The 21,724-nt window shown below is 44.3% G+C and overlaps 1 protein-coding gene across 2 annotated transcripts in view; it reads left to right on the top strand.

Moving 5' to 3' along the window:
• schip1 (schwannomin interacting protein 1) overlaps positions 1-21,724 on the top strand; it is a 236,687-nt gene that overhangs the window by 182,706 nt on the left and 32,257 nt on the right. Inside the window, exons 1-2 of one of the 2 annotated variants that reach the window (XM_085430267.1) lie at positions 7,403-7,939; positions 10,735-11,511. In XM_085430267.1, coding sequence (XP_085286393.1) covers positions 7,931-7,939; positions 10,735-11,511 — 786 coding nt within the window. In that variant the 5' untranslated portion in view covers positions 7,403-7,930. Of the gene's footprint in view, positions 1-7,402; positions 7,940-10,734; positions 11,512-21,724 lie in introns of those variants that run through there. The other variant, XM_085430266.1, reaches the window with a different exon arrangement.

Here is a 21,724-nt window from a genome sequence, read left to right as displayed (position 1 = left end):
AAATACATGGCCTGTTTTCGACTGGGTGAAAAAGATTCACTGCAAAGAATAGAATAGCCTCCTTTTGTCATATCACCCATCAACCTATTTCCTTTCTTTTTCCAGCTCATTCAGTCCTTCCTAGTTTAATTTGCTCCTTAAATCACCTCCCGCTGCCTCTCCTCTCTCTTCCTCTCCAATCTCTGGATGTTTATTCGTTTATGAGAGGAGGTTGGGAACAGCAGGTGCGAGGCCTGCACAAAACACCAGAGAAGTGATTGAATTTGGTGTGGGCAGTAAATTGTGTGGACATATGCGCACTGCACAGCGTGGAGATGGGCACAGGGCAGTGTGGATGCATATCTCTGTCTGGCTGTATTGCTGACAGGGCGCAGAAACCACAGAGTAGGGGTGCCAGGCGGCATCAGAGAGCGAGTGAGCGAAAGAGACTGAGGATTGGGACCTGACATAGTTTCAGAGTCTCTGTCTCTATAATCTGACTCTTAAATTGTCGTGGATGTTTTCTGCCATGTTGCAGAAAGAGAAGAAGAGAGCTGAGTGTGTTTTGGGGAAAAGTAAAGAGGAGTGAGAGCATTAGGACCGTCATGCAAACCTTCAAGTGTCTTCTGTGGCATTCAGGAAAATGTTCTCCACAGTCCTGAGCCCGAGTCTTTCCACGGCCCCACAGGACGCCTCCCCTGGCTGAGCTAATTGATCAGATTACAAACCTTTGCTTCTTTCACTCTAATTAGCATTAGTGCGCCGTCAACTAAATAGGTCGGGAGCAGGTCTCGGTCCTCGACTCTTGCAAGCGATTAAGATCTTTTGCCACAGCGGTGACTATGGTCATAACTTCATTAATGACTTGGATGACTTTTTCCAACTCTGCTGGTCGCAGTCCCCCTGGGGAGGTTACGTCTGAAATTTGCTTCCCTGCAGCATAACGATCTTTGACTAGATTTAGCAGGCTTCTAGTTTTACTTTGTAGCTGTTTAGATGTATGCCAACCGTATTGGTTTTGATTAATCATGTTTGTTATCGTGATCATCCTCTCACTGATAACTATGGTGTTAGAAACTATCATTTTCATCAGCACAAGCATGGCTGTAATCATTCTGATTTCGCCAGTGATTATCATTAGAGACATTCTCATCTTCCTCAACATCTACATCTCTGTAATTGTCTTCCTCCTCCCCCTCTGTAACACTATATACTCTTCCTTCCTCACATTTATCACTGTCTGAGTTCCCACCCAATCTCTCTTTATGGTTATGGCCATATGCACATATTCTGGTCTTTTCTGTAATTGCTAGTTTGGATTTAAAGCTTCTTTATGAATGCTAAGCTGTGCAAAACACTGTCTACCACTGTGAGCGAGCCATTTATCCTATAAACCAAGCTAGATTAAACAAATTTGGTCTCAGTTTGTCCACACTGCACATGCTACACTGCAGACTGGAACCTGACGTGCTTCCCATTTAAATGAATCTAATAGCTGTGAGTGCTTGTATGTACGTTGGACAAGATGTTGCTCTCACAATTCATTTCACACTTCGTTAGCAAGTGAAATTGTTGGTTGGATATACAGTATAGGAGGGAAGATCAATATATTACAGTCAGGTATTAGCGCTGCAGTCAGACACGGGCATCGGGGTTCGACAGATTGTGTAAACACCATTTCAGAAACACAATACGAAGTGCAGGGCTATGCCTCACAGCACACATACACACACTTACATATAGTTTCCTGGGAAATAAAGAACACCCAGAAATTCACAGACACACACACACACACACAGACTTTTTTCTTTCAGTCCCCCAGTAATTTGAATGGAGTAAATCATCATTGTGTTTGGGAAGGAGATTGATGGCCAGGCTCAATGGTTTGGCCACCCATTCTATTTAGAACAGCGGGTCAGTCGGCCAGTTATGGATCCAACCTCTATTGTTGCCACCTGACATCTCTATTCATCATCACACAGTCTGCATCCTGCCGCTGCTGTCTCAAGGCACAAACTGCTTTGTGTGGTACTTTGTGTGCATGTTGCAGGAAATGTGGCAAAAAGATGTATGTACTCAGAGGCTTTTGATGTATTAAAATGAATAACGGTGTAAATAACTCGTCCTTTAATGACTTGGGGTGTATTAGAACTGCACGGGAGAGTTTAACGCTTCATTGTGATGTAGCATGTATGGAATACATGTTATTTTATTATCTGCTCCTTTTGTTGCCTGCCTAATACATTTTGTAATTTAGGTTCTGTAAAGAAAAAATAATATTATTATATAACTTTTACAATAATGTGATGCTTATATTTTGAATGATCAGATTTAGCGTGTACTGGAGATATTCTGGTCTTGTTGTTTTCTTTTGTTAATAGGTTTTTAACTGATTTTCCAGACAATTTAGTCTGAAACGCTTTTTATTTATATTGCAGAATTGAACTGTAATTTGAATAGGAGTATGCCTCAAAAGTAACACATCACATCAGTGTTTTGTAATTTATTATGTATTTTTTATTACATTTGACACAATATTTAGGTTTATATTGAAATTTGTGTCCAGTGTTGAATTAAAGTTCATTTTTTGGGGGGATAAGATGGATAAAAGGAGACAGGAGAGTAGAGAGACGGGGATGACATACAGGAATTGGTCTGGGATGGATTCAAATCAAGCTCCTTTAAGCTTAAAGCCTGCCCGGTCATCGTATTACAGCAGCTGCTCGTGGAGTTATTTTAACACTTTTTCAAACATGTTCAAATTTAGTAATAAAATATTTCAGGCTTTGCAGGGGTTCCTTCTTTAACTTCAAAACCATTTTAAAAACAATGTGAGCAGTGCCCAGTAGACTTCTGGCGGGTGTGCCCACCAAAGGTCTGCTCACCTGCTGGTTAAGGTTTGAGTTAGGCTTGCAGTGTATGTCATTATATGTCTGCCCGTGCCTTGTTAAGTGATAACCTATAATTTAGTGTCTCGAAAATAGTGCGTCATTGTCCAGCTGTTATGATGTTGGGGTATGGGCAGCTTCCACGAATCCACCCAACTACATACGAGTGTTGCACATTGTTTCCTTCCTCCTGCAGTTGACAAACAGACTCATCGCTGCTGGTGTGACCAAAAAATTGAATTTGAGTGTAATGAGATCTCTAACAAGTTGAGCTAATTTTATAAACTCACTCAAATGACGCCAACACCAAAGAACATTTTACTTTGGATGTGTTAATAGACACTCTTAGGGAGCTGCAGCAGTTTGGAAATATTGAAGTCTTAAACATTTACAATTTTTGCTGTGTTCTTGCATGTTTGATTATATTCTCCTACGTGACTTTGCTCATATTTGTTCATTTATTTGTGATGCACAGTCACTATTCATAGAGCTATAGTTATTCATAACATTTCCTGTTTTTTCATTGTTATCATTTTATACTGCTATGCAGTTTCTGTGTAAATGTCACAACTTATTCCCTGTGACAGAGAGCAGTGTGTTTTGAAGAGAAGCTGTGCAATGATAATGGCCTTGCTAGATGTGTTTTACTGAAGACTGCTTACACTTACTTGCTTCAAGTTGCCTTTGTTTTCAACAGTTTCCACTAGCAACCTAAGCTGAGCTGTTAATGTTTTTATATAGTTACAGTTTTGAGGAGGAGGTAACAACATAGCCCGAAGTATGGGTAGAAATCTGCATATGTACTCACCGTAGTAAAGAGCACAACTTCTTGACACAAAAGCTTTAAGTGGGTAGTAGAAGTGTGGACAGGGTATGAGGGAAGTATAAAGATTTCATGACAGCCAGGATTGTGTCTTCTTCACCTAAAAAAGACATGACACTGTGAAAGAACTGTGTGTTGAGTGTCTGGCCTCTTTTTGCCCCGTGTTACTCATAACCAGGCAGGACATTTCCCATCTGCAGGTTGTACCACAGTCATGTTTCTGATGCTTCATTTTCTGTCAGCTGGCTCAGTCAGAGTTTGATTTCAGGGTGAACTCCCTTTCTCAGTCCCCGAAAAGAAGGAAGTGAGAGGGAGAAGAGAGAATCCTCCAAGGTCACTTTTGGTGTCTCTCCACTGGAGTCAGTGAGTTCCTGACAAGCCAGAGACAGGTTCAATTTCTCGCTGACTGTCAGGAGCTCCCTGTTTTTTAAATGCCTGTGAGACAGATATAAGCAGAGGAAGATGTTGCCTGACTTTTCAGTATTATCTGAGGGGCATTCTTTTCTCCAGCCTTATCTCTCTGTCAGTAATGGGCCTTCTGTGATTCCTGCCAGATATCTGCTACGGATGGACTGGTAGGCTGGCAGATAGAGCAAAGCTTTCCCAGATACTGTAGATCTAGAATGGGCTGTTTTTCCACGTGTTCCTGCCCCTCGGTGATTGGTAAAGCCGGGTGACCGGCAGTTTGACAGGCACCGCACCTCTGCTTCTTAGTAAAGTAGAGGAGGGAAAAACAAGAGTGGGAGGAATGAATGATCTGAGGCGATGGAAGTGTTGCATGGTGAACTATCTTTGACCAGCCCCTCAATCAAAAGTACAGAAAAAAAGGCATCTTTTTTTGCCAGGTGTGATGAGGACATGCATCACAGAGCTTTGATGTGACAGATCATGGACGTCTTCATCTGGCCCTCCTGGCTCTGAGCTTGTTGCTGCTTTTATTGTTTTGTGGAACAACCCACTGAAGGGTAGGATGCCATGTCAAAACTGTTTTTAGAGTCTTTGACGCTAAAGAGGAATGGAAACTTCAAAGACAGCAAACTGTGTGTGCCTGCGTGAGTGCAAGAGTGACCTAAACAATGCTGCCCTCCTGTTGACAAATTAATGATAAATTAATTGCCTGGTGAGCATGTGAACTTACAGTCTTCAAATTCTCTACAGGATAACCCCAACCCCCCCAAAGCAGTTTATCCGCCTTACAGGCTCTGAGTTAACTCTACAACTCTTCATTTTACTTGACTATGACCGATTAATGTTTGGGGAATTAGGGAGGAAATGCAGAGGGGTGGAGTGGAAGGGCTGATAAGAGAGTTGAAAGCAGCAGTGGGGAATGGAGTGGTACCAATAGGCAGGACTCCTGCTGTCTCCTCTTTAGGGAGATCCCTACTAGTGCTGTCCCTACTGCAGTGTAAGGACAGGCTCAGCCAGGGGTCTTTGAAGTACTGCTCTCTTATTATATGGATGAACTCCTTTGTGCTACTATTATATATGCAACGCACCATATCGGAAGACAGCTCCCATCCTTCAAAAAAAACTACAAATCTCTGCAGAGCCCAGCCGGCCGTGCAGAAAGGCTAAAGCTGTGAGGGACTGAGAGATTCTCAACATCATTGCTGTAGTGCTTTTATATTTTCAGATGTTTGGCTTACCACTCGAGAGACACAGAACAGCCTCTAATCAAAACACTCATTATAAAAAAGCTTTGGACTGCATTTTACTCCTGCGGTGGTTGAGATTGGGTTATCATTGACATTTAGCTTGATCTCGATTTCGTGCTATGTAAATTACCAGCTGCTGCAAGAAGAAACAGAATGCAACATGGAGATATCATGCCAAGTTGGTGTTAACCCCTCTTCAGCTCTGACACCGCAGCTGACATCTGTGTGTGTGTGTGTGTGTGTGTGTGTGTGTGTGTGTGTGTGTGTGTGTGTGTGTGTGTGTGTGTGTGTGTGTGTGTGTGTGTGTGTGTGTGTGTGTGTCAACTCATTTGACTGGTTTAGTGACTTCATACAATCAAAGCCGTCCCTACGAAGGAAAAAAGTAAATCAATTAAAATAAAATAAACATTAATACAGATTAATACATGCCAAAAAAGAAGTGAGCATCTGCTGCAATCACAGTGGAAAGTTGTCTTACATCCATCTGACTGATGTCGTTAATTATATGATTTAGTGCAATTTAGAGTTGTAAGTAACAATTATTTTCATTACTGATGATTTTTTTCTTGAAAATGTGATTGCCCAGGAAAATAGAGCTGCCACTGATTTTTTTCTTTGTCTATCCAACAGCCCAAAACACATTCAATGCCTTAATTCTTCATGGCATATATTCAACAAGGTGCTGGAAACATTCTTCTGAGATTTTGGTCCATATTGGCACGACAACTTCACACAGTTGCTGCAAATTTATTGGCTCTACATCCATGACGTGACTCTCGCATTCCACCACATCCTAAAGGTGCTCTACTGGACTGAGATCCAGTGACTGTGGAGACCATTTGAGTGCAGTGAACTTCATTTCATGTCCAAGAAACCAGTTTAAGATGGCACGTTATCCTGCTGATACTTAGGAGCCCAAGATGTGCCAAGGAAACATTCCCCGCACCATTTCATCACCATTAGCAGCCCGAACCGTTGATACAAAGCGGGATGGATCAACGCTTCCATGTTGTTTAAGCCAAATTCTGACCTAACCATCTACATGCTGCAGTGCAGAGTCTCATCAGACCAGGCAACATTTTTCCAATCTTCAACTGTCCAATTTTGTTGAGCCGATATGAATCAAAGCTTCAGTTTCCTGTTCTTAACTGAGAGGTGTTGGACTCGGTGTGGTCTTCTGCTGCCCATCTGCTTCAAAGTTGCACATCTGTGTTCGAGGATGCTCTCCTGCATACCTTGCTTGTAATGAATGGTTGAGTTGCTGTTGCCTTCCTATCACATCTTCTCTGACCTCTGACCCCAATAAAAGAACTGCCATTCACTGAATATTTTCTCTTGTTTGGAAAAGCTGTATAGATGTGAGCATACCTGAGGATTCCCGTAGTGCAGCATAGCCATATGCAATCAAGTGTTTGGTAGTCAGCTTGCACTTTTGTGCTGTAGCTGAATAACTATTTATTTTTACAGTAAAAGTGCTGTTATTACAGTGTGTTTTGACTTTGCTTATACCTTTAATGGCCTTTTAAACACGTTTTGCGTGGCTCTCTGGCTGTGGGGCTATGCAGACTTTAGTGTAAATCACCTGAATACTCCCCTGTGTGGCATGATCTCAACACAAACTGAATGTTATAACCTTCACGAGGTTGGATTTATTGCCGGGCTGTTGCATTGGATTGCACTAGGTGTACCATTAAAATGGTAATTCAGTGTAAGATGAAAATGACAGTCTTTGCTGTAAATGTTTGAAGCCAAATAGAAGATGTAACAACAGGGTGTGGGGGGTGTTCTTGATATCCTTGAGTTTTATAAGGGCTCTAAAACAAGTCTGAAACTATTCTATATTCACAACACCAGAAGTATGTTTAATAATTCACCTAGATAGTTTCCTCCTTTTTATATCTCTCCATCTCGCTCACTCTCTTTCTTACGACCATTTGCAAGGTCAGTGGGTGCAGAAGGTTGGGCTTTAGTTGTGTTTTTCCGTCGTCACTCCTCAGAGTGGCAGGCTGCGACAGACTTAAATAGGGAGGGAGAGAGAGAGAGTCTCCACAAATATAAGATCTGTGTCTGTCGGGGAGCAGCGGCATGCTTGTAGTGCGCTTAGTTTTTAAGTCTTGTTTCTGAGTAATAACTGGGCAATAAACGTTGTGTGGAATTTCTATAACGTGCGCAAACCCACAGTGTAAGGGGACGCACTTTTACTCACAGGCTATTTATTTCCCGGCTGACGTGGGAGCGAAAGAGCGCTGGCTAAACTGTCGGCTGGGCATCTCTGCGCGCCGGGAAGAAGAGGAGAGAAAGCAGCGTTGACCTGCTGGGATTTAAAGACATCCACGTTATTGTTTGTATTTTCTGTGAGGTCTCAGACTCCGGCTCTCTCCTCTGTGGGTAGACTACACACTCAGTTGCGATGACTGTACTGAATTATCCGCCGGCTGTCTGTAATTTCTCCAGCGAAACCAGCCCCACCGCCACCCGCCCTTAGAATAAAGCTGCTGTAAAGCGAGTCAGCACCGTCGCCGTTGTCTAACAGCTGGGATTTTACACTTTACCATGTCTTGAGACGTGGAAGGGAAGCTGCAAAGATGATGACAGTGAGTATGGATTCGTTTAAATGACAGTGATGTTGCATCGAGACTACTTTTAGCTCATCTCCCGGCTTCGGCTTTAATTTTGACCGATAATGGTGGTACTGAGTAGGGGTCAGCTTGGTCACAGTAGCGGGTGACATCCGCGGTGTGATTGTGTGATATCTGGGCGTTTCTGTCACCGCTGTTGCCGGGGGCATCGGGTTCCTCCTGGGACTTTTTTGGGAACATTACATCATTTGAGTAGCCTATGAATGACTGTGCAAATTGAAGAAACACATGCGGGTTGCCTTTATTTATTTATTTCTTATGACGTGAGTGCTGTCTTGTTCCAGTCGGTGTTTCTGTTTCAATAAATATGTTGCCAGATGTAATCGTGCGGCTGCCACGCGTGGAGAAATGTCACTTGGTCTGAGCTCGACGCACGCAAAAGACTGGGCGTATGCGATGATGCCCCTTTGGAAACGACCGACAGAGTTGTGAGAGTAGTCTTTGGCATAAATTAAAAGGCCAGCCCCCACACCCACCCCGAACACCCAAACGCCCGCCCGGCTGCTGCGGGATGGAGGGGAATAGGTGCAGCTGTCAATTTGCATGTATTCCCGTATTTTGTTGGCCGAATCCAGCCTATAGTCTGCCTGCGCTCGCTTAATCCCACGGCGGATCAGCTTTAGCAGCCCCAGTCTGCCCTCATACAGCGCCTTCCGCCTCTTTCTCTATTCTATTTTCTCTAAATACTTTACATGATTAAATTATTTTTAATCGGGCTCTCGTGACCGTCGTGTATCGACGCGTTAACGCGCAGACACCCGGCGGTGTTTGGAGGCTACAGGAAATGAGAATTAACACTTGAAGAAAAGGATTGGTGACCGAGATTTTGAAACGCGATCGTAGCTTGGATATAGGCTACTCTGCTTCTGCTTAGCGGTCTTTCCACGCTGGGGAGGAAAGCCCACCCAGTTCCTGAATCTATTTCTTTACTTATAAAGGGTGGCGAAACCAAAATGAAAGCCTGGTGAGGCTTTTCATGAGCAAGCCGGTAAGGTTGTTGTCTTCTGTAAGCTCCTGATAAACTGATCACGAATCCGAAAATACGAACAGCCTTGCTACATTTCCAAGCCTAAATGTTACACTGTGTTTTACAATCTCATAACAGTGACGGATGGCGCACTGGGCTGCTAAAAACGGCTCTAATCAATTACTATAGCATTAGCCCACAAGAGCGCAGGTATAGTGTCGTGCGCCCTTAAGTCCTCCCCCTTCATTTGTAAACACAAAGAAGCTCCTGGAGCTTTTCATGCCAGGAAACTGATTATGGGATGTTACATGTTGTTACTGTCTGGGAAATGAAACTAATGAGACGTTCTTGTGCTGAACTTGTTCATCACGCAGGGAATTAATACTAAATTTGCTCTCCTTCCAGTCAAACTGAAGGTCTCAACACCTCAGTGGCTATGCACTACACAACCAAAGTTTTCTTTCATAACATTGCTCTAACTAGGTAAGAACCACCTGCTGTGCTTCATCACAAAAATCTTATATTTTGTGTCCTCACTCCTGTATCTGGTGCAGACAGCATCCCTGCAGCAGCTCCTCTCCTATTCTCTTTGACCTGTTAGTATTTCACGCAGAAATGCAACGTCCTCAGCGGAGGGAGGCTTTATTTTTCTACACCACATCAGCACTTTTTATATCTAGTCTCTAAGATGCTGAGTCACATCCCCCCCCACCCCCAGTGTAGATATTTTCTGCATGGTGTTGTGATGCCTGGTGTCTGCACAGGTGTGATCCAGTGGCCATGTCTCAAGAAAGCTTTTTGTCATTAAGATAATACTGTGTTAACATTTCTCTCTCATTTGTCTTCTGCAAGAGGCAAAACTACTGCAAGTCCTTGTGGTCTAAACCAGTAATCAGCAATCTTCATAATTAATTTCAGCTCATAATGCGGTCGCGTAGGAATGTGTCGTTAATTTCTCTTTGCCCTGGGAGAGATTTTGGTGCGCTTTGCTTTTCATTATGCTTTAAAAGTGTTGAGGCTCCATGATAATGTGCTCCTTTAGAGACAAGACTAACTCTGTGAGAGAAGGCTCAGGTCAAGTTGAGATTTGTGGACGGCTGTAAACACCGTCGACGTTTTCATTAGCTGGGAACTAATCAGTCAGGTGGAGATTGGGGCGCTGCGGGAGCATCGCAGTCAAGGTTAGAGATCCGCTCCAGACTCATCTGTTCGTGTCACAGTTTGGTGTGTTGTGTACTGACATGTCGTTGTCACTCACTCTCAGCTCCTCACTGTTTTGTCCCTGTGGAGCTTAGCAGACGTAGGAGGGAATGGCAGCATTTATTATTCTGACATCTCTGGCCGCACAGACTCTGCCTTCGCTGTGTCTATGTGTGTCAAGCCATTAACGCATACACATTTAACAATGTACAGGAATGTAAAAGGAATGGGATTATCTGTTAGGCAAACAAGCAAGAGTAGGAGAGTCCAGAGCACTGCGAATTTAAGGCGAGAGGAAAACAAGTACAAAAGAGACAGTGACTGCAAAATGTTGTGCAGAAAGGAAGTTCCCTGCAGGACAGGAAGTTTTTGTGGTTGCCCGACTCAAACCGCAATACCCGTGTGACTAATCTAAGTCTACATACTTCCCTAAATTCTTTTTGACGCCTCCTTTTTTTTATGTCATTTCACTGATTCTGTCAGACCAACAACATGGCCCATGTTCCCTGTACCACATTTTTCTTTAGGGTACTGGCTCCCCAGTCCTAAATCTCTTTCTCTGTCTCTTCTTTTTTCATTACAGGATTATAGGGAGGATGGCATGGACCTGGGGAGTGACGCATCCAGTCGCTCCAGCTCAGAGTCCAACTCCAACAAGGTCACACCTTGCTCCCCTTCTCTTGACCTGGCTACTTTAGAGGACTACAAATCCTCCCCCTCTCTGGACCTGGTTACCTTAGAGGACTATGAGGAAGATGAGGACTACCAAGAGTATAAGAAGAAGGTGATAGAAGAGTGGGAGAGTGAGTATGGAGAGGACTATACCTCTCCACAGCCCTCTGGTGAGGGGGACGGCAGAGAAGGCATTGTGAGTGCTGACAGTGCTGGTGAAGGCTACAGGAAGACAGTGAACAGTCGCAGCCTTGCTGAAGAATTCCAGGATGTCAAGACCATCCCGCCCTTACCGGCCCCCAGCGGACGCACCGCCACGTCATCCGCAGCCGTCCCCGATGAACTGAAGCAAAACGGCAATCTGATTTTGCCTAGGAACAACCAGCCCCAATCTCCTGGCACACCGCAGGCAGGCACGGGGACTCCTAAGTCCAGCCACCAGAGCACCAGTCAAGGCAGGGGGAGTCGCAGCAGTGGCGGAGGCAGTGGTGGAGGAGGAGGAAGTGTGGGGACTGTGGGGATAATGCGAGGATACAGAGAAGAGGAAGGGGTAGAAGAAGAGCCTCTGCCCACCATGGACTGGGCAGCCCTGGAGAGACACCTGGCTGGGCTGCAGTGCAGAGAGCAGGAGAACCATAACCTCAACCAAAACCAGAACCACAACATGGGCAAGACCAACTACACCTCAGTGAGTGTGCAAGGATTTTTCTTTTTTGTATGTTATTTTTGGGAGTTGAGATTTTGTCCTCTTTTATCTATGTGTGTCAGAGGTCATCAAACATAGTGCACCGATGGGCAGCTGTAATCCAGCAGTTATCTGTGTCAGACGGACCCAGGAAACATGAGGTCAGGTTAGCTGGAGGAAGGTCGAGAGATTAGTCAGCTAATGTAGCGCTAAGCTATGTGGCCCAGCTCCTATCCATTATGGAAGTCTGTACAGCTGGAAGGAAATGAAGTGGGGCAGCAGAGCAACAGGGTTTCAGTTCATCTTACTTCAGATTCAACTGGATGTCCAAGAAGTACACAGATTTAGCTGAGACAACTTTAAAACTATAGATCTACGACTAAGAGTTCATACTGATGAGTCCTGACAGCATTGTAACAACGATTTGTTGCTGACCTTAGAGAGTTACGTCTGTCTAACCTAATTTCTACAAGTTCTAAAAAAAAAAAAACAGTTGTGGCCATGTAGTGTTTCTACCAGAAGAGGTCAGTGTTGCGTTGACATTAAGCAGAGAGGTGCCGTAGGCCTTTCATGCCTCACCAGCAGCACCAGCAGGAGAGGCTGTCATGATTCACTTACTAATTTATTGCATTACTCAGTTTAAATCACAGTCTCAGCCAGAGCTTCATGGTTTGTTGTCAGTTTATGGGTCCAAAAGGGTGTAACTTTAAAATATTTAGGGTGGGAGTGGGAAAAAATTGTTTAGAGCTGCTAGAGCTCCATCGCCAGTTGTCACAGAGTAAAACTAAGTGAGGGCAAATGAAAAGGCTGGATTGGTGTTCTCTATTGATGTGCAAGCACCAAGGCATTTTCCCCCGATGCGCACACATAATGGCTGCAACCTAGTGCTATTGTGAGTGTGTCGTGTGTGTTGTGCGTCTTTGTTTGTCTCTCCTGGAGGCCCTCTCTGTCTCCCTGAGGCATGTCAGGAATGCAGCGGGAGAAGTGGGGGATGAGCGGAAGGAAAGAGGGAATAAAAGGACAGGAGGAGGACCGGGCAGTTCAGGGCCACATTTGTGTCAATGTTCATTACCTGCTGTCCAGCTTAAAGTGGAAGATCACCTCCTTAGAATGGGAAAAATCTGCTCCCTCTATCTCCCTGTCTCTCGATCCCCTCAGGCAGTGGGCTGTGATATAATTGACCCGGGTGGAGGAAAATCTCTCAAAAGAGGGCCTCTGTGTCCACATGTAGCTACTACTTTCTCCATGCAGCTGCACAAGCACATGAAATCATGCATATGCTCCTCAGACATTTTGATCTTTGCTTGTGCCTTAGATATGAGTGCATCGAGGCTCGGAGTAGTAGATAAGAGATCAAGTGGTCTTGATGATGATAGTGACACAACATCCAACTATCTCTCCAGGAAAAGCCTGAGAAAAACCGGGCCTCAGATTTCAGTGCTCTAGATAAGAAATTGGAATTAGTGTTATAATCCCACCAGAGCAGGGAGCAGAAGTGAAACACTGGAAAAGGCAGGAGATATAAAATAATATATCCTGGACAATCCCACTCTGCTTTTGCTATTTCTGCAGAACTATACCCATCAGATTTGACCACATTCATTAAAAACTAATAATAATTTGATGGTTTGGTTCCTTTAATCTTTCATTGTATCTCCAAGCTTCCATATACAGTAAAGGCCAGACTCTGTTAGCAAGCAAAAAAAAGGAGTCAAGTGCAAATTTGACACTCCCAAAAGATATCTTCGGTTTATTTCTGTGTCTGGGGTTGTTCAGATCTCTTAATTCTGAAACCTGCTGGTCTTGGCCAACACTCGGAAGAACAGAGAGACTGGTGCTTTTAAAATGTTGTTAAATATTTAGTCGTCCTGTCAAGCAGAACCCACCAGTGAACCTGTGCATCAGCTGGTGCACACAGGGGTGGGTCTGTCTGGTATGTCGCTGGAGGTCCAGTGGGATGGAGATATTCATGCTTCACTTGAGCTTCAAAAGCATCTAAGCCTTCAGAAAAAGACTGGGACGCAGTAAAGTCCACAACTAATAATCTGTAGCGGTCACTTTGTGTCTGAAGACTGGGTTAGTTAATGTGCTGTAGTAACAGAACTGAGTTTTGCTTCTATATATGTAAAGAAATGCGGAAAACATTCAAGTGTCAGTAAAATCAATGGTGCACTGAGTGCACCAGACTGGACACATAGAAGGCTTTTCTGCAAATTTATCCTGCTCAGTTCTCAGTGTCTTTGCTTTTCTGGTAGAAAATTACAGCTGAATAGTTGTATTAGCTACTACTAAGCTGTAGATTTATGGAAAATGTGATGGCTGCACTGTGTTCTATGCCATGAAAAGCTACAGTTATTGAGCACGTTGTTTTATTTCCACTTTATTTTGTATTAAGTCTTGTTGTTGCAGGTGTGTTTACTTAGGGTGTGGCTTTTGGCTCCTGTAATCTCAGCGTCTGCCTTTGGGCTACAGGCGTGGCGTCCGGAGAATTCATGGTGATGAGGGGCCCGGTGGATTTTTCAAAAGTTGTTTCTAATTAAATCTGGAGGCACGTGGCAAAGAGGGCTCCGCAGGGACCTCAAGTACACCGGGGGTAAATTACCTCTAACCCTGCATTTAGCTCTGCACTCCTGAAAGGTGAATGATAACATTAGTCTTCCTATCCGGACTTGAGGTTAAAAAAGCAGAAATGGGCTCGGGCTACATGTATGGTTATCCGCATGCAGAAATTTGCCTGTGTGTTTTCTGAGGTACGTGCTGGAGAAGTATTAAATCTGTGTCTACAGGCTAGTTCTTTTTCAATCTCAGAGTGCACACACCCAGACTTACTCACACAATTTGAAAACACCCCACGGGCAAACTGGCAAAAAAGAAAAAAATATAGGACCTGTGCTGACACCTGCACAAGCTTAAAAGTGCGAGCATGCTCTCTCTCTCTCTCTCACACACACACACACACACACACACACACACACACACACACACACACACACACACACACACACACACCGTCATGATAAGGCTGAGGCATTTACTTCATATGTTTCACAGCATTTTGTCAACTCAAGGAAAACCAGTCTATGTTTTACTTTAGCAACATCCTGATTTGAATACTTGACACTGAGTTTGGAAAGCTGTAACAGAAAGTTGTTTTTGGAATCTCTCTCCCCTAACCCTCAGCCTGCCATGCCCCCCCCCCCTCCCCTCCCCCCCATATTACTGTAGGGTCTTTGCCTTACAACATAAAGCACTTTGAGGTAACTGCTGTTGTGATGTTGCACTATATAATTAAAATTGAATTGAACTTAATAATATGTCCCGTGAATGTGCTCCATCCTTATGTAAATTCCCAAGAAAATTGCTACAGTTCGCTTCTAAATCGTTGATAACGTAATCATAAATGGCTCATTACTGCATAACTATCAGTATGTGTGAGATTACATATTGCCAACAGTTATCTTAGGACAGATGTGATGATTCACCTTTGCTCCTCCCCAGCTGTCGGAAGAAGTAATAGGGTGATGAACAGAACCTTGTATCGCAAGTGTCGCTCAGGCACACCATATAAAGAGTAAAAAGGCCACAAGCCAGATGAAACTGTACAACTGTGGAGTGCTTTGCCCCAGAAAAGCACTCAAGGGCCGTGGAAAATAAAAGAATGTGGAGGAATCAGAGAGAGGTTAGAGAAAAGAGCAAAGAAAGAGATCGCTTTCTCTTTTTCTCTTTTTGCACTCTGTGTTTATGTACAAGTTCAGCAGTTGAACCATTCGCCAGCCTCCACTAACAACTTAACGACTACCTTCACCCACAACTCAGACTGTGCCACGTATAGAGGGAGAGAGGCGGCGGGTAAAAGACTAAAGAAATTGCAGGGTTTGGGAAGTCACGAGCACATTTATAAAGGCTATAAATAGGTACAAACAATCTGTATAAAGAGGTTGCACTAGAGTTACGTCTTGAATGGGGGAAACAAATCGGTGAGGCCTGAAATGAGCGATAGCTGTAATAAGCAAGAACCTGTCAAAGTGAACAGGAGCTCATAGGACGTGCATAAGTCCAGAATTGTGGTTTGAATAAAAATGGAGGCAGCCCAAATAGGAAAGGATAAAAAATGGTTAATATGTAAATGAGTTGGAGGAAACTTTAGAGATTGGGGGCATGGCTCTAACCAGGTGTAGAGAACTCGTGGTGGAGCACTAGTGTCTGGTTCAGCCTCCATGGCTTAACACTGCTCCAGCACTGTGTTTGAGTGTGTGTCCATGTGCAGATACCCGCTGAAACATGCCCAACCCTCCACACACCAAAGCTCGTACACACACTCACTCATTATACAACTCACTGCACTGTCTGTGCTTTAAAGTAAAGCAGTCTTCTGTCTCCTGTCAGTCCACACATGCACAAACTCAGCTCACTAAATCATATCAAAGGATATATTTGTATTCTCATAGTATCCTGAAAGTCTGCCAGTGCTGGCAGATGCTTTTTTTTTTTCCTTTTTTCTTTTTTTTTTTTCCGTGGAATATTTTTCATCTCAGCTTAACCTTGGATTCCTCACAGCAAGTCGGGCATTTAACTCAGGTAAAGAAGAATGTGATCAGTTTGTAAAAGTGTGCTCTGTTTCCAGCTTCTCAGACTTTTCCGTGTTTATACATTGTGATGTGGAAACAAATCTTTCATGCACAAAGTTGAATGAGTTGTTTGGAAAGCAGCTTTAAGTGTATTTATAACTGAGTGCACGACATACTTCTGCTGGGAGATGTTGTTTTTTGACTTTGTGCGTTGCTCAAAAAGTTCAATATTTTGAGTATAGAACCAGAACAGAACCAGATGCACATCCATAGATCTCATTTTCCTTTGAATGAAGTTGTGACCCTTTAACAAAGAGCAGGTTCATGCTGCCTTCTTTGTTGCCCCTTTTTTTTGGTCAAAACACAATGTGCTGCACACGTGTGTTTGAATTCTGTTTTAAATAAGCAAATGTTTGCACCATACAGCTGCTTTGAATGAAGGGGCAGAGAAAGTTTTGTGAGACACAAAGCCCTGCTAAAAGAACTAGCCACGACAAAAAGCCAGGCAATCAAAAGCTTTATGTTGCCTCTGGATAACCACGTCTTCTGTCTGCTCTGTAAACACAGAATAAAAGACTGAGATAAAGTGCAGACGGTTAATGCATTTCACCTGTGTTATCAGTGGGCTGTTTCTTTTTCTTCTATTTTTTCCTGGTGAAAGAGGAAGGGAAGCTGACAGAAGCAAAACACAAGAATAAAGTACCTTAAATGGGTAAAAATCAGTGATTCACAAGAACAGTCAGTCAGTTAGCTCTAACACTAATGGTGATTCAGCTTGTTCATTCATCCTAATGTGCCTCTTGGCCGACTGTCTACTGAGTAGGCCCACACTGACCCCACACCCTCAAACATCCAACGACCGGTGAATAAGTGAAGTCAGTTTGACAGTTTAGTTAGTCTGGTATACCAAAATCAGATGTTTTGCTGCTTAGATTTATCTACCTGCAAAGTCTACGCACAAAGGCAACACAAACATCGGAGATAAACCACACGTTACTAAGTTCAAGTTTCTTAGACGGCATGCATGGGAGTGGTGCCTAAACTGCTCTTGTCTGGTGTCAAAGTACAGCTTAATGAGCTGCCTGATAACATCTCCACAGAACCAGTAAACTGACACAAAAACACCACCTATGTGTATTTATAACAATACTGTGATAGTATAGATGTGGCTAAACTGACAGAGACGGGCATCCCATCTGGGTACTTAAAGTGGAAGCACTACCAGTTTGGTTGATGATCCAGAGAGTGATGTCACCCAGGCGAGCAAGCAGGAACTAGACAGAGGCACCGCTGTGACTGGAGATAAATGGCACTTTTAGGTGGAAATTCACAGCCTACAGCTACACATTCCTCTGCCTCTTCTGTCTCACACTGATGAACTCACAAAAGCTCACGCGAGCACACCCTTCCACTGATTTACTCACTCGTGACTCACCACAGTGTGAGAAAGGTGGATAAAATGCAAAGTCAAAACCTCTCTTCAGCATGTGTTATATCCTATCCGGCATGGAAGTCAGCTTAGGCTCTGACTCGTTTTACTACACTGCTGCAAATCTTCACCTTCTCCCCTTTCCCTCGCCGTTTAAAACGTCCCCTGTCCTTCACTACTGTTCCCACTCCCATTCCAAGCTAATTGTTTTCTTCCTCTAGCTGTCAGGAGGCATTATAGCCTAATGTTTTCACACAGCCAAAGTAACAGCAGGACACCATTTCCCCCCTCCTTGCTTGGTTCCCCCTCTCCACCCTATATGAAAACTATCAAAGAGAGGCGCAGGCTGTGAGTGGCAGAGCGTGCTGTGGAGGAAATAGAGGTTTATGTAGCAGCGAGGAGATGGCCTCCAATGTCATAGCTTTGTGTCAGAATGCATACAACACAGCCACTTCAGAGCTGAGCCGAGTACACACATACACTACACACAGGCTGGCTGTATAAGTAAAAACAGGGCTGACGGAGATAAAAAACAAAAAACAAAAAACAAAAAAACAAGGTTTGCTTTAAGAAAAGAGGGTGTTTTGCTCCCAGTAAAGGATTGAAAACTCCTATCCATCACCTATCCATCTCTGGTCAGAGATGGATGCACATATACAAAGAGACACGTAGTAGCCTCTGTTTCTGTGCATTTACATGGGTGGAGCTGAAACATGAAACACTGGTCTTCTCTGCTCCTAATTATAGAGCGTGTGCTTGGGTGTATGTGTGCATGTGTAAGAGGTAGAGATGTGGGCTGTAAACGAAGTCTAAAAATACGAAACGTGTTTATTCACGTCTGCAGAAAGAGGCAGATTTTTAAAAAGAGGTTTTCTGTCTCCATGGCTGTGTGTTATCTAAGCTGTTAGTCTGTTCATGTGAGAGACAGAGAAAGAGATATTGTGCCAGGCCATGCTGAGATCTTCATCTGTTGCTGGAGAGCACAGAACATTTTCATCCCTTCACATACCGACAGCAAAAAAAAAACCATTTCATCAGATTAAGGGAGGGCTGCAGCTAATGACTGACCTGCTGATAATTTTCTAATTAAACACTTCATTGTGAAGGTTGTGAAGTTAAAACAAAGAACAAAAATAAAGTTTGAGCCTGTGGTGTCCCTAAAGCAAAAGATGACCTCTTTATAATGCTTTTTTTAATTGCTCCAACCAACAGTAAACATCATCAGCCAAGACAGAGGCAAGTAGAAAATCAGTAGCTAAAAGTGGGGGAAGGTTTGGACATTTATGCTTTTCCAGTGTACATTACAGCAGTGCAGTGGTTAGCGCTGTCACCTCACAGCCAGGACGTTCTTGGTTTCAGGATGGTTTTTCAAGGACATGCTCGTCAGGTAGACTCAAATTGGCAGTGGGTGTGAGTATGACAGTGTGTGGTTGTTTGTGTTTCTGTGATGGGCCAATGAGACATCCGGGGTGTATCCTGCTAGGATATTCACTCATTCAAACTCCAGAGTGACTGACTGACTGGAGAGATTCACAGAGAGCATGTTTACTTTGTAATTGGATTATGGCAAAGCTGGCTACAATAGATCTAGAGCAGGGGTGTCAAACATAAGGCCAGGAACACAAATTGGCGCTAGGCATCAGATGTGACTCCAATGTGGCCTCTCTCACCCCTGTAAGTGGTCTATCCTTCAAGCTCGGGTCCTCCACCAGAGGCCTGGGAGCTTGAGGGTCCTGCGCAGTGTCTTTGCTGTTCCCAGGACTGCGCTCTTCTGGACAGAAATCTCAGATGTTGTCCCTGGGATCTGCTGGAGCCACTTGCCTAGCTTGAGGGTCACTGCACCGAGCGCTCTGATTACCACTGGGACCACTGTTACCTTCACCCTCCACATCTTCTCGAGCTCTTCTCTGAGCCCTGGGTACTTCTCCAGCTTCTCATGTTCCTTCTTCCTGATGTTGCTGTCATTCAGTATCGCTACGTCTATCACTACGGCCGTCTTCCTCCCCTTGTCTACCACTACTGTGTCCGGTTGGTTAGTCGCCACCACATTGGGGCGACTGTGGCTCAGGGGGTTGGGAAGGGTATCTGTAACCGGAAGGTCGCTGGTTCGATCCCCGGGCTCTCTGTCCTGGTCGTTGTGTCCTTGGGCAAGACACTTTACCCTACTGGTGTTGGCCAGAGGGGCCGATGGCGCGATATGGCAGCCTCGCTTCTGTCAGTCTGCCCCAGGGCAGCTGTGGCTACAACTGTAGCTTGCCTCCACCAGTGTGTGAATGTGAGAGTGAATGAATAGTGGCATTGTAAAGCGCTTTGGGTGCCTTGAAAAGCGCTATATAAATCCAATCCATTATTATTATAATCAAAGTGGGCTGTATGTGGCCCACAATGTAAATGAGTTCATCACTGGTCTAGAGTGAGGTAGTCATCAATCAATAGGAATTAATCGAGCTAAATGGCTGAGACAATTATTTGCAGCTGTTTTCAGACTAGGGCGATCGTGGCTCAAGAGTTGGCAATTTGTCTTGTAATTGGAAGGTTGCCGGTTCGAGCCCCGGCTCGGACAATCTTGGTCACCAGTAGGTGAAGACACTTCACCTACCGGTGATGGCCAGAGGGGCCGATGGCACAATATGGCAGCCTCACTTCTGTCAGTCTGCCCCAGGGAAGCTATGGCTACAACAGTAGCTGCCTCCACCAGTGTGAGAATGAATGAATAGTGGAATTGTAAAGTGCTTTGTGGGTCTTGAAAAGTGCTATATAAATGCAATCCATTATTATTATTATTAAAATAATAGATTGGTCAGATGAGATGAAAAGATCTCCACAGGGAAACACTGGGAAACATTGTCCTCTAACACAACAACAACCCAAATCATAGTAAGATAAGATAAGATAGAACTTTATTAATCCCTCGGGTGGGTTCCTCTGGGAAATTCGATTTCCAAAAAGCACAGCACCGACAGAAGTTACAGAGTTATACACACACACATATATATAAATACAGAGACAATATAAATAAAATATACGAAGGGGATAAATAGAATAAATAGGAATAAAAATAAAAATACAAGTGAATTGCACATTTCAAGTATTGAGTCTATTGCACTGTTGACTATTTACAAAAGTATTGCACAAAAGGTATTGCACAGTGAGGTGAAGAGGCACTACAGCTTAGTTGTTCCCCCCTCCTTTGTCCTCCTGTTTCCCCTCCCTCTCCCCTCCAGAGAGGAGTTAAACAGTCTGATGGCGTGTGGGACAAAGGAGTTTTTAAGTCTGTTAGTTCTTGTCTTTGGGAGAAGCAACCTGTCACTGAACAGACTCTTCTGGTTGTTAATGGCCGTGTGCAGAGGATGCCTGGCATTGTCCATAATGTCCATCAGTTTCTTTAATGTCCTTTTCTCTGCCACTGTCACCAGAGTGTCCAGCTTCATGCCGACCACAGAGCTAGCCCTCCTGATCAGTTTCTCCAGCCTGGATGAGTCCTTCTTTGCTGTGCTGCTCCCCCAGCACACCACAGCATAGAAAAGTACTCCAGCAACCACCGACTGGTAAAACATCCTCAGGAGCTTCCTGCAGATGTTAAAAGACCTCAGCCTCCTGAGGAAGTACAGTCGGCTTTGGGCTTTTTTATACAGGTGCTCTGTGTTGCATGACCAGTCCAGTTTATTGTCCACCCACAGCCCGAGGTACTTGTACTTGTTGACCACCTCCACCTCCTCCCCCTCTATCTGAACCGGCAGTGGACCTGCTCTAGACCTCCCGAAGTCCACAACCAGTTCCTTAGTCTTTGAGGTGTTGAGTTGCAGGTGGTTTGTGTGACTCCATGCGACAAAGTTCCTCACCAGACTTCTGTACTCCTCTTCCTGATCATCCCAGATACACCCCATGATGGCTGTGTCGTCTGCAAACTTCTGAATGTGGCATAATTCAGAGTTGTAGCAGAAGTCAGAGGTGTACAGTGTGAAGAGAAGAGGGGACAGCACAGTTCCCTGTGGTGCTCCTGTGCTGCTGACCACTGTGTCAGACGTGATGTCCTTCAGCCTGACGTACTGTGGTCTGTCGGTGAGGTAGTCGGAGATCCAAGCGACCAGGCAGGGGTCCACCTCCATCCTGTTCAGTTTTTCCTGAAGCATACAAGGCCGGATGGTATTAAAGGCACTGGAAAAGTCAAGAAACAGGATCCTGACCGTGCCTTTTCCCCCATCCAGGTGTGAGTGGG

The sequence above is a fragment of the Copadichromis virginalis genome, linkage group LG14, assembly GCF_057382275.1.
Source record: "Copadichromis virginalis isolate Kocher_CV1m ecotype Utaka linkage group LG14, C_Virginalis_male_GT1.1, whole genome shotgun sequence".
Lineage (NCBI taxonomy): Eukaryota > Metazoa > Chordata > Actinopteri > Cichliformes > Cichlidae > Copadichromis > Copadichromis virginalis.
This window is presented reverse-complemented; position numbering and strand designations above follow the sequence as displayed.